This window comes from Naegleria lovaniensis, assembly GCF_003324165.1.
Source record: "Naegleria lovaniensis strain ATCC 30569 chromosome Unknown tig036, whole genome shotgun sequence".
Classification (NCBI taxonomy): Eukaryota; Heterolobosea; class Eutetramitea; order Acrasida; family Naegleriidae; genus Naegleria; species Naegleria lovaniensis.
In genome coordinates this window covers 38,733-56,387 of record NW_025407856.1, presented here as the reverse complement: position 1 = coordinate 56,387, position 17,655 = coordinate 38,733, and the positions used below count along the sequence as shown (strand labels likewise).

General features: G+C 39.1%; 4 protein-coding genes across 4 annotated transcripts; 2 read left to right on the top strand and 2 right to left on the bottom strand.

The window, feature by feature from the left end:
• Window positions 1–41: 41 nt before the first annotated feature.
• C9374_008335 (uncharacterized protein) lies at window positions 42–1,600 on the top strand (the record flags this gene model as incomplete). The annotated part of the gene is made up of 2 exons (XM_044698400.1): window positions 42–1,031; window positions 1,115–1,600. The coding sequence occupies 2 exons, from the start codon at window positions 42–44 to the stop codon at window positions 1,598–1,600; spliced, it is 1,476 nt and encodes a 491-aa protein (XP_044545454.1).
• An 846-nt stretch (window positions 1,601–2,446) lies between these two features.
• On the bottom strand, window positions 2,447–5,048 carry C9374_008334 (uncharacterized protein; the record flags this gene model as incomplete). The annotated part of the gene is made up of 3 exons (XM_044698399.1): window positions 2,447–3,870; window positions 4,002–4,344; window positions 4,416–5,048. The coding sequence occupies 3 exons, from the start codon at window positions 5,046–5,048 to the stop codon at window positions 2,447–2,449; spliced, it is 2,400 nt and encodes a 799-aa protein (XP_044545453.1).
• Window positions 5,049–6,297: 1,249 nt separating this feature from the next.
• On the top strand, window positions 6,298–13,188 carry C9374_008333 (uncharacterized protein; the record flags this gene model as incomplete). Its single annotated transcript, XM_044698398.1, has 6 exons — window positions 6,298–8,793; window positions 8,936–9,662; window positions 9,716–10,092; window positions 10,185–10,905; window positions 10,962–12,370; window positions 12,430–13,188. The coding sequence occupies 6 exons, from the start codon at window positions 6,298–6,300 to the stop codon at window positions 13,186–13,188; spliced, it is 6,489 nt and encodes a 2,162-aa protein (XP_044545452.1).
• An 858-nt stretch (window positions 13,189–14,046) lies between these two features.
• Window positions 14,047–17,571, bottom strand: C9374_008332 (uncharacterized protein; the record flags this gene model as incomplete). The annotated part of the gene is made up of 1 exon (XM_044698397.1): window positions 14,047–17,571. One exon carries the CDS (start codon window positions 17,569–17,571, stop codon window positions 14,047–14,049), a length of 3,525 nt encoding a protein of 1,174 aa, XP_044545451.1.
• Window positions 17,572–17,655: the final 84 nt, after the last annotated feature.

Here is a 17,655-nt window from a genome sequence, read left to right as displayed (position 1 = left end):
ATCGCAGTCTGAAACAGCTCCAATCATCATCCCCCTCTAAAATGTCCATTTACAAAAACTTGGCTGCTCAATATCCTCATCCTCATACCATCCGTGGTTATACCAATGATGCTCAGTGTTGGTGTTTTCCTTCTCGTTTGGCCCGAGTGTTTCCAAAAGAGTTCAACATGACTCTCACTGATCAATTCAATTTACACATGATTGGCAATGAAGAGAAGGAATTTGTATTGGATTTTTCAGAAGCATTGGTTTTGAAATGTAAAACCTATTCCGATAACACTTTTATTAAAGGGATCAAGCCTAACCCTTCAGTTTCGCATCGAGTCATTGTGAGATTTTTCCCAGCTGCTGAGATTGAAGGATCATGCCATGATTTGTTGGGAATTGGAGATAAGGAAAAAACTACTGTCAGATATGAGGAATCGGTGTTTGTGATCTATCCTAACAAGAAAGTAGAAGCATTATTTGAGTGGTATGTCGACAATGCCAGATCTCCTGAGAGAGGTAGAAACCTCTATGCTTACAATGTGAAAGAAGAATATTGGGTGAGAAAATATCAATATGTTGGATTGGACCAAAGTCATGTTTTTGGTCTTGATGACAAGTTTGAAATGTTCGAAAGAGATTTCACAATCATTCACAAGAAAATTGACTTGTTGCATAAGGTCGGAAAGAGTTGTTCACTCAATTACTTTTTACACGGACCACCAGGTGTCGGAAAATCTTCATTCGCTCGATGTATTGCCACCAAGTATAATTTAGACATTTATACTGCCAATTTGAAGGATGCCAAGCATATCAAGGATTCTGACGCGATCAAGTCGATTCTCTCTCCAAGAAAAATGATTTTCAAAGCAGAGCCAGAGCATGTCAATACAGGTTCCAATGGAAACTGTTGTGACAATGATGATTATGATGGATGTGAATTTGACAAGATTATTAACCCTGAAAAGCATGAATACGTGGTCGTTTTAATCGAGGACTTTGATAGATATTTGAACAGTTGCAATTCTGAAGAGATGAGCAATGTGGTAAGTATTTGCAGTTTTTGCAATGTTTCATGATGAATAATATGGATTTGTGTTTATTGGGATGCATTTGTGTAAAACTTTAGTTAAATGCCATTGATGGAGTCGAACCATCTGATGGTATCATTCGTGTCTTCTCTGCCAACAACACCGAGGACATTAAATTGAACAAGGCCTTCCTGAGCAGAATGAACGGTATTTGGAGATTTGACCTCAACTCGCAAGAGAGCATTCTCAAGAGAATTTATGAACTGTTCCCAAATAATCAAATAAGATTATCCAAAGAGGAAGATCCTGAACAAAAACCAGTTCAAGAATTATATGCTCAAAAAGCATCCGAGTTCAAAATGGCTCTCAGAGAAGTCACAAATCATTTGTGTCGATACTTGATGGATGAATCAAATGGAATTGTGGAAGCTTATAAAGATATTGAACGATTTGTTCATGAAAAGGAAATTAAGGTTGAAAATGATGCTTTCACCATCAATGGAACAGACGAAGACAAACAAGAGAATGGAACAGCTGACAGTAATGATACTGAAGCATCCTCAGAATATGAAACTAAGGTGTAATCATTCGAGTTTAAATGTTTCAATTTTCTATTAAATTATTTTATTTAATATGAATTGACTTTACATAGGCCTTATTAGCTTTGGTAAAGTGATAATGAACAGATAGGACAAAGAAAATTCAGTTGTTTCAAAAGTCTCACGAAGACAGTCTCATTTCCACAACAGGAACGCAGCGGCTACACAAGCGTAGAGTCCCAACTCAATGAACAACGAAAACCATCCAAGATAGTACCAAATGAAAACGTTTGATAACAGCCAACCCAAAATTCCACAATAAAGAAAAGGAGGAAATGGGTTAAAACCTCCCGAAACATGGTGCTGTTGTGGAATTGTGAAATGACCCAAAAAACTCATTCCGATCGTACCAACGATGGAAATAATCATGGCTATTTGAACACTCGCACAACTTGGGAGATGTGTTGTCGACATGTAGGGCATTTCTTGTTTGTGAGTTGGTTTGCACAACTTTCACACATGATCAAATGGCCACAAGGAATCAACACTACATTGATTTCTCTATCCATACAAACCACACACTTGTCTTGGTCTTCTCTTTGAGGCTTGTCATGATGATCGTGTGCATGACTAGAGGTCCTGCTCACATTAGTGGATGTAGAATGTTCAACATGATTATGATGAATTGTGTTGTTTTCCTCGTGTAACCAATCATGATTTGTAAATACTGTTGGATCTTCACGCAATTCTTGAGGAAAAACAGTCTAGAGTGGTGATTATTTCTATGGCTGTTGTTGCTATTATTCATTGAAGTGTTTGTGTGATTCTTTCTGTTCATGACAATGTCTCGTTTTCTAGCTCCAGCTAAGAAGTTTGTCATGTTTGCTTTTTTCATTCTGAAAATAAGAGATGACAATTGGTCGGAGAAGTCTTGGACTTTTTTTCACATTTCCGAAGATCCTCATCTAACTCGTTCGTGTTTGCTGCGAAAGAGTGCATTTCTTCTTGTTGTGTGTCAGTTTTGCAAATTTGTTCCATTAATTTGTTGGCGCTTTGTAGTTTGAGTCTTGCCTCTCTAAAGTTGCCTTCCTCGGCCAGTTCAGCGCTTCTCAGCACTGCATTCAATCCAATAATTGCAATATCTGCTCCTTGTAAGGACTCGTTTCTGTCGTTGGTCAGCTTGAGTTTTTGTGTCAACACCCTTAAACGTTGGTTGTCATTGGATGTGAAAAACACTTGAGCTTGTATCCATGCTTCACTGTTTTTTGGGTCCAATTTGTTGTTATTCACTTGAATTTCAAAAGTAAGATCGTTTTCTGCTGTAACACTCCCTAGCATTTGAGAAATTATGGTCGAGCTACCTTTTGTGACAACTTCTTGGGCCTTGGAAGGATTTCTTAGTGTTAAAGGAGCAGATAGAATTAAATTAATCTTCACATTGGTGGCAATGACAGGATTATCAATGATTTGTCTCATTTGACGTCTTAGTTCAATTGGTTTCACTAACATGGTAGTACCATTTGTTTGATCTGCAATTTTTCCTAACATGGACATGTTACAATCAGCGCCTTCAATTCCAAACACGCTAATATTCACACCGTACTCTGTTGCCAAATTAGAAATCTTGTCGTAATATTGCTTCTGTTGTACAATGCTATTCTTCCTGTTGGATCCTTCTTCGGATTCACCCCCAATTCCAATATTAGCCACACCATCGGTACAAACGATTACCTTGGAGTTCTGAACTTGGCTAGCAATTCCCAAAGAGACTGTGATGGCCGGAATGAGAGCTGTTTGGCCCTCCTCGTTAATAGAATAAACAATCTCAGAAAGAGCGTCTTTTGTTTCGTAAATTGGACTAAGGCTTGATGTTCGATACGAACGGCCAAGTTTGAATAATGCCTCAAAATTGTTCAAAATATTTGATGGAACTGTTGCCTTACCAAATTTCCCGTCACCAACAATTGTTACCTTGTCTGAAAAAGTGACGATAAGAACACGTTTGTTTGGATTCTCTTTCGATATTTCTTCCAGCTGTAAATCTATGGCCATAGACAGACATTCAATTCTGCTCACATATGATGATTGTCTGCTCTCATTTGGAAGGTATTGATTGTGAACACCTACTTCGGTATCAAGTCCTAACTCTCTCAATAAACGTTTTGTCTTTTCTTCCTTCTGTTGAGCCTTTCTCATGTCTAAGTTCAAAACAGAGAAGCTTGGTAGCAGTTCAGTCTGTCCCATGCTTCCCGAGATGTCAATACAGAAAATTAAAAGGCCATTATCTTTCTCTTTTTGCTCAAGACCATCATTCGCTGAACGTAAAGTAAAATCAAGCTCTTGAGGAAGTGAGAGAATGATGATTTTTGTCCATTGACTTGGTGAGTACCACAACAATATTTACAAACAGAAAGTTGTTCTTCAATGAAAGCTCCGCAATTCTTACATCCAGATGCTTGTGGAACTGGCATGACATTGGGAATGACTGATGATAATGGTTTAAAACTCAAGGCTACACAATTAGCATCAGACTTTTTGAATTTGACAACTTCCTCGTCTTTGTTTGGTGTTTCCAATGAAGAAATGGTGTTGATGGAAGCGCTACTACTTGCTGTCTTCTTCGATTTCCTAAAGAATTTAGAGAAAAATCCTTGTTTTTCTTGAGGTTTCTTCTCATCAGCCATGTTGTCCGTCATGATGGAGTTTAGGGGCACATTTGGAACACGAATTTGTTTGCGATACGAATCCTCAATGGTTGGATCGTAGGTCTCTACGAACACTCCCTGTATCTATTATGGATAAATGTCATTAGAAATAAGGTCATTCAACAATTATCATTGCACAAATGAATAATACCTACAAATTGTAGGGAAATGCTTGACTTTCCAACACCTCCTGAACCTACTATTACAAATCGATATTCATTCAATCTTCCACACATTCGAACCAATTCAAAGAATGGTTCTTCAGTGTTAATATTACATTTGGCACTCGTTTCAAAATAAGGTAATCCCAAACGAGAGGCTGTGAGCTCACACTCGGATCTCGAAATTGCTCGTTCCTCTTGCAAATCACACTTATTTCCAATCAACACACATGGATACCTATCAGCATCTTTGACTCTCAATATTTGTTCATAAATTTGAGCACAATCTTCCAAAGAGCACGGAGAACTCAACGAAAACACCAACAAAAATCCATCTGCACTCCGATAATACGAGTCTCTGCAAGCACTATATTCTTCTTGTCCTGCTGAATCCAACAAATCAATAAGAGCCATATGATCCTCTCCATGTCGTTGTCCACTATGTAATAATTGTTTTCTCCGAGAACAAGCGTAGGCTTGTTGCAACGAATTTTCCTGATTCAACTGTGCGAGCGAGAAGGTATCGTAAATTTCATCATCATGATTTTCATTTTTTGATGATGAAGAGGATTGGGATGAAAGAGAAGGTTCGATGAGAAAGGTCGGAGTGGCCAACGAAAGGGACATTTTGTGTTTCTTTTGAATTCTAACAAGATTGTTTCGAATTACGGTGAATGTTTGTTTGTATCAGGAATAAGCCGTTCGGAAGAAGGAACTTGGGTTCTTGAACTCGGAGGCACCAATTTCATTCTTCTCTCTATCTCTAGCGCTTCCAATGTCCTCCTTACTAGAGAGAGTTTGAGGGATACTTGTTGTTATGTTTAACCTTAGTTATATTTTGGTAGTTTTTACAGTTCAATAACCACAACTTGTTCATGTAACCAAGCAAAAAGCCTCCTGTCTCCAATCAACGCAACGCTTTGGTCTTTTGTGTGTTCGTCATGATTCGGTCTTTGCCAAGTAATGTCCTTTCTAATGAAATTTGAAGGACATCAACTACAGGCTGTTAAAAGAGGAAAGGGACCGGTTCATCAAGCAACAACGAATCCACCAACACATTATCAATGATGATTACCACAACAACACCTCAACGAAAACGATAAGGATTTCAACCAACTCTCAAATTTCTTGAACACAAGCAAACACAAGAAGAAAGGTCCAGGTCAAAATGCCACCTCGTCACTGCACGGGATTACGACCTATGTGCACAATTTGATGTCAACGCTTAACAAAACGAGATTGTTAATTTTGACAGGAAACATAAGCGCATTACATTTCATTTAATGACAACCGACATTTTAGGGCTCCAAAACAAAAACTGATAATTTTCACTAACTTGTGTCTAGCATTACTCAAAAAAAACCAACAAGTGTGTTATCTTCCGTGACCTCAAACCACTTCTCGCCTCCAAGACGAAATGCCTGAACAAATCACTCTTGGAAGCACTACTGGTAAGTTTCATTGTGTCCATCTCATCATGTTGATGTTATTATTTCATATTGCTGAAATTCGTACCTGATATATTACATGAAATACTCTTGACCTCTTTTTCTTTGACCATATGACAATACATTGAACAAATTTGGATCGTTCGATCAACGTTATGTGAACACTCCAAATTGTAGCTGCTCGACAAGTTGTGGGTTTAACCTCAGCTTGCTCAAGGGAGGTACTATTACTCAAACTATTGGTAGGTTATTTGTTTATGAGGTAGTTGTATGATTGATTCGCTGACCTTGTTGGTTCATGTTGTTGTTGTTGATGTGTCGAATGATCATTGACACCTCGCTCTTGCGCGCACATTGTGAACGAACACGAATCATTGTTATCCATAACGATCAAATTTGTCAACCTCTCATGGAATGCGCGTACTTGAATGTGTTCACTGCTGATCCCTTCTTCTCATAACCAAGTCGGTGGTGTTATCACTGCTCTCGTGATTGCCTCTACCGTGGCCACCATCATCTTGGTCTCTGTTGGTGTTGGTTACTCTCCACCACAACCAAAGAATGACATGGCCACAACTTTTAAACGTGTTCCAATTACTTTGGATGTGTTATTGAATGATGTCGATCCTCGTGGAGGTAACTTGACATTGACCAATATTGTTGTCTCTCCTCGTCATGGTGTAGCCAAGATTATTTCCAAATCCAAGATTATGTATCAATCGTTGGGAGCTTTTACTGGAAATGATACCTTCTCGTATGAAGTGTCAAATTCGTTCATGACTGCCAATGCTACTGTCATCGTTCAAGTATTGAATCGAGCTCCTGAAGCCATTCCAATTGTCAAGACAGTTCCCAAGAATGCCAATCGTTTCCTTATTGACATCTTTTCATATGTTGGAGACAACGGAGAGCGTATTTCTGATGTCGACAATGATGCTCTCTATGTCGATACTTTTTATGGTAATCAAATTGTTGGTGGAAATCAAACCGATTTGGGAATTGTTGAAAAGGACACATGGTCTGGTTTCTATTACACACCAAAGAAGGATTTTAATGGTGTGGAACAATTCAACTATGTCATTTCTGATGGCAATGATACTTCCACAAGTACCATCACCATTACCATTCAAAACAATCCTCCTACTTGTGTCGATGACACTTTTAACGTTCCCAAATATGGAGGTGCCAATTTGGACGTATTGAAGAATGACAATGACATTAATGGAGATGATTTTTATATTTCTAGAGCTCTTGGTGCTGGATATGGAGGTGTCAGCGTTCGTTCCAACAACAAGCTTGTGTATTATTATACCAGTAGTGATCTCACTACCAAATATGGTGATTCTTTCGAATACTCAATTACTGATGGTCAATTAGAAAGCTCATGTGTTGCTTTCATTCAAGTTTACAATACTCCTCCTGAAGTCTTCTCCAAGACTTTTACTGTTGGTAAATCCACCACTGGTAACTTGATTCCAATCGATTACTTTGATGTCGATGGAAAAGATTTAGTGACTTTGAAGAGCATCTCTCCTGCTCTCAATACTTTAAATCCTGCAGGTAGTGTTCAATCTTCCAAGACTTACAAGACCAAGTACTTTGAATGTTGTGACTTTTTAAATGTTGAGATTAACAATTATACTCTTGTTTTCTCTCCAACTCCTGGAACTGTTTACAGCACTGTGTTGAGTGTGACCATGACCGATGGAGAAGCTGAAGGAACTGGTAAGATTACAATCAACGTTGTGAACACTCCTCCAACTCCTGTGGATGACACTGCCTCGTGTGGAAAGAATCTTCAAACATTGATCAATGTCATTGAGAATGATTTTGATACTGATAATGGAGATAATGTTCTTCTCAAGTTGACTTCTAATGGATGGATTACTGCTACTGAAAAGGGTGGTTCTGTTTCTCTCTATAACAATACTCATGTCTTGTACACTGCTCCAAAAGATTTGGTTGGAACCACAGATGTTGCTTATTATCGTGTCACTGATCAAAGTGTGGATGGTAATGGTCAACCAGATCCAACAAGTTTTGCCACTGGTAAGATTACCATTTCTCTCATCAATAATCCTCCTACTCCAGTCGATGATGTCATTACCATTCCAAAGGGTATTGCATCTGTATTGAATGTTTTGACCAACGATGTGGATCCTAACGATGGTCCAAATTCGATCAAAAAGATCAAATCTGTCGATGCTTCTGCCAACAAGAATATTGTACCAAGTATTTTGTTGAACCAAATTAATGGTAACACTGATGCTGTTTCTTACACTGCTGTCAATGAAGAATATACGGATAGCTTCTTGTATGATGTTACTGATCAAGATGGAATGGATTCCACATTTAAGGCAAAGGTCACTTTGAATGTTGTGAATACTGCTCCAGTTGCTAATAACGACAATTATAATACGAAATGGAATCGATCGGTGGATTGTAACGTTAAGGCCAACGATTTCGATGAAAATGGTGATTTGTCAAGAGCTACTGTGAACATTATTGCCAATCCAGGACAAGGATCAGTTGTAGTGATGGGAGATGTGGTTCGCTACACTCCAAACAATGGATTTGTTGGTACTGATTCATTCACATATAGATTGAACGATTTGAGCTCTGTCAATGCTTTGTCCAATATTGCCACTGTCACTATTCAAGTCACAAATACTGCTCCTGTTACTCAACCTGATTCTATTTCTACTCACTGGAGAAACCCAGTTGGAGTTTTAGTTTCACCATTGACCAATGACAACGATCCAGATGGAGATGCTTTGGTTGTCTCTGATGTCTCTTCCAGTGTTGGAACTGCAACTCTTGTCGATTCACAAACCATCAAATTCATTCAAGCACGAACACACCAATTACTCTTGGAACTAAACAATTCACATACACTGTCTCGGATTACAATTTACAAACTGTTGGTACTGTGAATGTTGAAGTTACAAATACCAAACCAGTTCCTCAAGATGATACTTTCACATTGCACTGGGCTGCTTCTGCCACTGTTTTGGATGTTTTGAAGAATGATGTTGATGCTAATGGAGATTCATTGACTGTTGCAAGTGTGGACCGACAAGTTTATCCACTAAGGGATCAGTTGTTGTTACTTCTGGTTCTGGTTCTGTCACTTACACACCCAATAAGAGTTATACTGGTGCTAGTGATCAATTCAGATATGTCATTAACGATGGTGCTGAAAATTCTGTTACTCAAGGAACTGTCACCATTCAGCTCACCAACAATGACAAGCCAACTGCTTCTGATGCCTCTTATTCAGTTCATTGGAGAGTTTTACAAAGTGCTGGAGGTTATCGAGACTTTGATGTTCTTTCTGGAAAGACTACTGACAGTGATGGTGATTCTCTCTCAGTATCTGTTGTTGCCTCAGGCTCTTGTTCTGTTGTGAGCAATAAGGTTCGTGTGACTGTTACGAGTGGATTCATTGGAACTACTTCATGCTCATTCACAGTCACTGACGGTCATGACAGCGTCACCAAGACTGCAAGTGTTGTCACATTTAACACTGCACCAACATGTTCTGACATTTCTGTTTCATTCGATCCAAATAATTTCAACACTGGACAAACGATTGTTGTTACCAGCTTTATTAATGATTTGGATTCTGCTGATGTTGCATTCTTGACTCCAACTGAACCAGCCGGAGTTCAAGCTGGAGATTCTCTCACTGTCAATTCAGGTGATCGAACACTTCTCTTTAAGCCAGCCAAGACTGTCGGTACTCGAGTCATGTCGTACAAGGTGACTGATGGTGTTTCTACATCTGCTGCTTGTGCATTGACAGTTGCTGTTTCATCCACGATCCATCTGATTATTCCAAATCAGTCACTGTTCATTGGAATTCTGCTAATAACGAAATTGACATCTTTGCTGCAATTCCAACTTCAACCTTCTCACAAATTTATCCAGGATATTCTGCAGTCTCAATTACCTATAACTCTGGTAACAAGAAGATTTACTACACACCAAAGAAGGCTGTTGGTTTTGATCAATTCATTGTTGGTGTTAAAGATGAACTCAACACTCCTAGAAATGTCACTGTTTCTGTCACCATTTACAACAATGCTCCAAGTGCTTCCGTTCCACAATCATCAGTGGTTTGGAGTTCAAGTGGTATTGACATTGATCTACTTGTTGCATATTCTGATGCCGATATGACTGCTGGTTTTGAAACTTTGGGAACTGTGTCATCTATTGACACTGTTGGTTGTGCAGGATCTGTTGTTCTTCAAGCAGACAAGAGAACTGCAAGATTTGTTCACAAGGAACTTTCACTGGATTGACTCAATTCAAGGCAACTGCCACTGATGGTGTTGCTTCTACTACTTTCCCTGTTTTAGTTGTTGTGACTAATCAAGCTCCAGTCACTCAACCCAAGACGGTTAGCATTACTTGGTCCCAACATAAGGCAGGATATTCCATCAATGTCTTGAACTTTGGTGGTAAGGTTGACAGCGATCCTGATGGAAATGCATTGACTGCTTCTTTATCTGGTGGTGTTTCTCCATCTACTGCTGGCTCTGTTTCACTCACAGCTTCACCAAATGCCATTGTAACTGCTGGCGCTAATGTTTATTTAGGATCCTTCTCCTTTGGTTATTCTGCATCTGACTCGGTCACTTCAACTCCAGGAAGTGTCACAGTCACTGTGACCAATACTTTACCAAGTCCATCTCCATACAGTCTTGATTTGCATTGGAGATCCAAGAATGTTGCTCTCGATCCTGTGATCAGCTATGCTCCAACTCGTAAAGATTCTGATGGTGACTCATTGACCATTACAGCTGCTTCTGCTTCAAAGGGAACTGCTGTTGCTAATACCAATACCATTACTTACACTGCTCCAGCTTCCCTTGGTTTGGATGTCGTCTCATATACTCTTACAGACGGTGCTCAATCCGTGTCCAATGCCAATACTGTGGTCAATGTAAATGTTGTGAATACCAATCCAATTGCTGCTCCATTGACTGCTTCTGGTAAATGGTCTGCAGTGATCACCAAAGATTTAACGACTGGTGCTTGCTCTGATAATGATTCATTGATTCTACCTTTGTTAAATTCAATGGAGCAGTTTCCAACGCAGTCGGTGGTACTACTTCCGTTTCAGGAAATGTTGTTTCATTCACTTCCACTCTTGCTGCTTCTTCCTATTCCTTGTCAGGAAATGTTTACACTGGAACTGGTAGTTACAAGTATACTTGTACTGATGGTTTGGGTACTTCACAAGGAACTGTCACTGTTACTGTCAATAACAATGCACCAACTGGTACCGGTAACTCTGTTACTCTTCCAAGAGATTACACAAAGACTACGTATGATTTTACATGGGCTCAAATGGGTACATTTTCTGATGCTGATGGAGATACCATTTCTGTGATTAAGGTCGCCACCACTTCAGATGTCACAGTCACCACCATTGGTTCTGGTATTCGGTTGACTACTTCACAAACTGTTGTAGGAGCTAAGGCCATTACTTTCAAATTATTCGATGGTCTCCATGAAAGTGTCAACACCTTGACATTTACCGTGACTTTCACCAATGCTGCTCCAACTTGTTCTCCTGCTTTATTCGAAGTCAATAAGGGAACTGCCACAGACATGTTACCCAAGTTGAAGACTCTCATTGCCGATGCTAACAAGGATTCTCTTTCAGTGTCGTTAACAGGAACTTTGCCAGTCTCTCTGGGATCCATTACTGGAACTACTTTCACCAGTTCAAGCACGAACAGTGGTACTTCTACTGCTGTGAGCTATATCGTCTCTGATTCTCAACTTCAAGCCACTTGTGGAATGACCCTCACAGTGACCAACAGAGCTCCAACTGCAAATCCTGCCACTTATTCTTTCGATGCTCAAGCTGCCAATTTCGTTCACACTGCTCAATACGATCAGGCCTCTGATCCTGACTCTGCTGATACCTTGACGTATTCCATGACCTCAAATACTTGTGGTAGCATTGCATCCTCGGTTAGTGTTTCCTCTTCTGGTCTTATTACTTTCACTAGAAAGAGTACCTCTCTCAAGGGTACTTGTACCGTGTTGGTGAATGTTGTTGACAGTGATGGTTCCAATCCATTGTCTGCTAGTGCTACGGTCACTTTAGTTTTGAATTCTCAAACTCCAACAGCAAGAGATGACAGATTCTCCATCAATCAAGGACAAACCATCAGAATCTTTGTTTCCCAAATGCTTGCTAACGATAATGACGAATTTGGAGGTGTTAGTGGACTCACCTTTGTCAATGTTTCTTGCCCTGACGCTTCTTATTGTCACAAGACTCCAAGAATTGTCAATGTGAATGGTCAAACTGCTGTTGAACTCGATTCTGATACCAAGTCATGTCAAGCTGACAAATTCAGATACACGCCAAGACCACATTCAATACTTATGTATCTGCCAACGTTTTCGTTGAATTCAAGAATTGTTATTGTCAATCCAAGATTGATTTCATCTTCTTATTGGACTCTTCAGGATCGATTGGTACGACCAATTTCAACTCGATGAGAACTTTTGCTAAACGTGTTACTGGTCGAATGAAGCTTGCTGCTGATGCTGTTCAAGTAGGTATTGTGAGATTCCACACGACAGGTGTTTGGACTTTGGGATTAACCACTGATGGAGTTTTGGTGAACAACACCTTAACCAATATGCCTTACGATGCTGGAAGCACAGCTCAAGTTCCTGGTCTCCGTGTTGCTGTGAATATGGCTTCTCAAGGACGTACCGATGCTGATAAGGTGATCTATGTGTTGACGGACGGTATGGCCAATGTTCCATGTTCATGCAGTCAATGTGAATCCAATGTGTATGGATGGGCAGCTTCACCAAGCATGTTCAAAGACACTGTTCAAAGTAAGATTATTGACAATGCAGCTCTTACTGCTGATCAAAAGAAGGCAGCTTACAGAGATCTTTGCAAGTATCAATATAGTGATACCAATTGGGCATTCAGTGGAAAGACATGTAGTTACTGTACTTGGGATTCTAATTCTTATTGTTTACCTTGTGCTGATGCTGTACCGTGGGCAAAGAAGGTCGGTACTTGGAAACGAGATGCACAAGGAATCGTTCCCAATGATCCAGATAACCCATTCAATGGAAATAATAAGGTTTCTTGGAAGATTGTTGCAATGGCTGTCGGTAATGCCATGTCAAATCCTGTCGGTGCCAGACAAATTCAAGGAATGAACTATGATCCTGCACGTGCCATGACTGTTTCATGGAATGATTTGGATAAGATGATGAGCGAAATTGTGGATCAATCATGTAACACCAATGATGTTCAAATTGGACAATAAATTGCTTTGGGTGAAATTGAATAATTTTCAAGGAAGTACCTGGAGAAAGCTAAATCATGAGATGTCCTGAGCGTTGACTTTTTAATAATTGTTGTGCAGTTGTTGATCTATTTCTCTGGGGAGTCTTTCATGGCATGGTTAATTTCCGTTGCACCCAGGGCTAACAAAAAAGGTGGTTTGAGGTAGCAGAACGATGAAGTGCTTTGGTGGCAAGGCCGCAGCATGTTAATGATTCAGTGTGAAGGATTGGAAGGCGTAATTCTTTACGAGGCTCAGTCTTAACTTGAGGGATGTATGTGTTGTTTAGTAATTGCTTATATTTCCCAAATAGGTAAGCGTAAGCATCTCCAGATGGTCAGTAGCTTGTTCATAACGTTCTGTTGAAGAAGAGAAGCTATCTCTACTGTGTTGAGTTTGATAGTCCCAATTGCATCGTAAGTACGAAGAGCACATGAATTTCAGAGATTCACCAGATAACCCTGAAAACAGATTTCTTGTTGTATCGTTTAGATTGATGAATTGGATGGTTTCAGGAGCGATGGGTTCCATTGGAAAAGAAATGCTTATTGGTTGTTGAGGGACTTGGTTTGTACAGTGAAGTGAGAGCCAACGGATTGTGGTTGAGCAACTTGTTCAAGAAGTGATTTCAAGGCTTGATTTCGTTACAGAAAAGGGCTTGGCACTGCGTCGTTGAGGTAATTTTTCTCGTAATGCTTCCCTCAAAAAAATTACAATTTTTTGGTTGTGCAGGCTTGTATACTTGAGGTCCAGCCGTCCCATTAGATATTGCATTTATTAAGGACAGATCGACTTGAAAATAGTGCTACTAACGCCTCAAAAGTTCAACAGATGTATTGTTTATAACCAATTCTTCTTGGCATCTCTTGTCCAGACTTGTAACAATTCAGTCGATCTAAAGATTCTCAACAAATTCAAATACATGGCCTCTTCCATTCCCAAATCTTTATCTTCTCTTGCCTTGTAAATATCTTGACAATAATTGAGTAACAAATCCACATTATCTAAATCTTCATAAATCACTCGTCCTACTAAACCACTGCTATAGAGACGAATGAATTGAGCAACGGCCAACACAAAGGATGTATAGAAGGTAATAATACCAAAACTACTAATGGCAGAAATAATAGAATTAGCTGCTACAATATTTGTACTTTGAATAAAGAAGAATGGTCCTCCTCTCACAGCATTTACATTTCCGGACTTTCTTGGAGGATAGAATTTGGTTGGTTGTGAACACGTCATGAACCATGAAACAAATCCAGGTGGGTTGTTGGCTGTGACATTTTCTGGAGTAATGTACTTGTTAGTGACTGTTAAAGTACAATTTGGAAGGTATCTCTCTTCTTCAACTGTGGCATACGCCAATGCAGAGTATTTGTTCATGACATAGGGATTGTAAGTGAATGGAATTGAAATACTCTCAGTAATACCATCATTGAAATTCATGGAGGACACATTGTAATTGATTAATTTAGCAAGTTGTAAACGTTTGTCCTTGCTCAAAATAACAGCTTGTCGACTCTCCAAGCTCAATTGTGTGGATGGACCTGCTCTGTTAATATTCAAATGCATTGTTAAATTGAGAGAAAGAGTGTCATTCAATAGAGCATCCACAAGACTGCTTCTACTTGGTGTTGAAATTAACCAGTAGCGTTCAGAATATGAAGCGAGTGTAAAGTTTTGAATTTGGAAGCTCGGATCATAATCAGCAAATAATCGTAAACCATTTCCATTAAAGAAATCAACAAAACTTTCTAGGGAATCGTCTGGATTCAGTCTATAGTAACGATTTTCATAGAGTGGCTCGAATCCTTCTAATCCAATGCTGACTTCAACAGTGTTCACCGTGTTGTAGCTGAGCGCTGGGTTTGCTGTAGAGTAGAATAGTAATGGGAAGAAGATAATCATGGAGAAGATGACAAAGAGTAAAAATCCACTGGTAGCTTTGGTAGTGAGGAAAATTCGATTTCCGAATCCTCTAGCTTGCAAAATTTTGTACTCCAAGTCACATTTTCTCTTATATAAAGCACTATAAATATCTTCAAATTTAAGATATTCATAAAAGTTAAGAGTAGTGTCAATAAAAGTCCAATCTAAGAGTGTCTTCAATTCAAAAACAAATGGAATTGCTCTGTAACCAAGATAAATGTACTGAGCAATCCAGAAATATGATCTTGTAAAGAATTGAGTATATCTTCGTTTTGGATATCCTGTTCGAATTTGAAGGGCAGCCAAGAATAAATACACACACTTGATGAAGAATAGAATCTTGAGCAATACAATTCCAGTAGCATTCTGATTTCTGTAAATGATGATATACGACACAATGTAGGCAATGTGATAAATGACCACAAGTAGTGTGTGGAAAATTAGCTTGGCAGTAACACTTGCAAAAAGATATAACACTCTCTCGATACAAATCTCAATAAAGAAAAGGAACAAAATAATAACAAATGCCCCTGATAACTCGTTGGATTTGATAGCGCCCAATGTCTCATCGGCGGCTCTACCACTCATACTTGAATAACTGAAGAAGAAGAAAACGAATGCAATGATCTCTACCGCAACTGTGACTACATAATAATCAATACCGAGTTTGAATTGGTCATTCACAACAGCTTTGACATTTCTAACAAGCTTCTTAAAGGCTCTCTTCACAAAGTGTTCCTTCTTAGCCTCTTCCTTCTTTGCATCTTCTTCTTCCACATCAATGAATTTAACAGTCTTACTCTTCTTTTTAGGCTCTTTGTTTGTGTCCGTGTCAGACTGTAGTCTTTCAGATACAAGCTCAATCGACGTTGCAGTATCAGATCTTGCCCTAGTGGTAGTAGGTTGTTCAACAGAAAGTTTTTGTTCAGAAGAAGCAAGCTCTGCCGTTGTGCTACCAGCAACATTTTGTTCCACTTTGTCAGTCGTACTAGCTGGTTGTTGGCTCGATGTGGCAGTTGATTGGCCTGTGGTTGAGGTTGTTTGATCTGTGACATTGGCTTCTTTGGATTTCTTCTTCTTTCGAGAACTGGTTTTCCATTCACCACGATTTCTACTCACTTCACGATGGAAGAAAATGGCCAACATGATCAACAAGTACATGACAATATCGGACAACAGAGCTGTACTTGGTTGCCATCCCAATAAAAACACAGCTGGATCTGTATCATTGGTTTTCATGGAATCTGGTAAGGCAGCTTGGATAAGATACAGAATATATTGTACGGCAATCAAAAATTGAGCCCAAATCAACATGGCTTCATAATAATATCGGTGTGGATATGGATATTGCATAGCTGCGTAAGTAAATGCGCAAAAAGTGAATATCAAATTAAAATAGGTTGGAGCATAGAGAACATTCACCAACATGGCAAAGAAGCAAATGACATCGGTGTTGTTGAAAAAGAGCTTGGTAAGAACAATCAAGAGTTGTCGAATTTTGAGAGCGATTGGAACCCAATTGAACGGTTTCTTTTTCATGTCAGGATGAACTTTCAATTGATCCAATTCTTGTTGCATCACTTCATCAAGATTAACATGTGGAATTTGCTCTGGTTGCTCCTGTGATACTTCTTCATCCTTCTTCTTGTCTTCTGTTAATTTGATTTCATCCAAAAGTTCAACTTTTGTGCTAGATTTTTCTTGTTCCTTTTCCTTATGTTCAATATATTCATCAATAGCTTCTCTAATGATGGCATCCAAATTGACACGATATTTCTTTTCTATAGTGGCATTGTCCATCCATGAAATTCCAATAAATATTTGTACTCGATTTGTGAATAAATCAGTGAACATGTAAATGTAATGGCCAACATAGGCAAAAATCATGGCCATAACCTTTTTCAATTTGAAAGAGAAAGGATATTTGACTTTGGTTTCTTGTTGTTCCTTGACACCATCTTTGGATGCTTCGTGTGCTGTGTTTTCTTCTTCAACAATCTTTTGAATTTGCCTGCTCAATATATCGTTGATGGAATCAGTTTTAACATGAGTTTTCACAAGATTATCTAAATTTGTGGTTGGAGCTCCAAATACATCTCCCAAATCTACAATTCTATCATGAGGAGCAATCTTGGAAACGATACTCTTCATAACCTGTTGAATTTCTTCCTTGGTTACATTGCTTGGCATAAATTCTTGAGTTGGGTCTTGTGGAATATCAATCAGTCCTCGTTCAAAATTAATGGGACTTCTCTTGGAAGCCACTTTGACTTGTTTGAAGTTTTGTAAATTCTCTAGAGTGGAAACAACTTCTCTCATCTTCTTTTGGAATTTATGCTCAGCACGCTTCAATAGTTTCTTCATCAATGTTCCTTCCTTATTCACATTGGAAACAATTCTCTTTCTGATTTTTGCTGATTCTGCGCTTTCCATATCAAGCAGCTCACTAATTGCAAGTACGAGAATGGCTCTCTCACGTTCAATTTTTTCTGAATTCTTAGCATAGGTATTGACCAC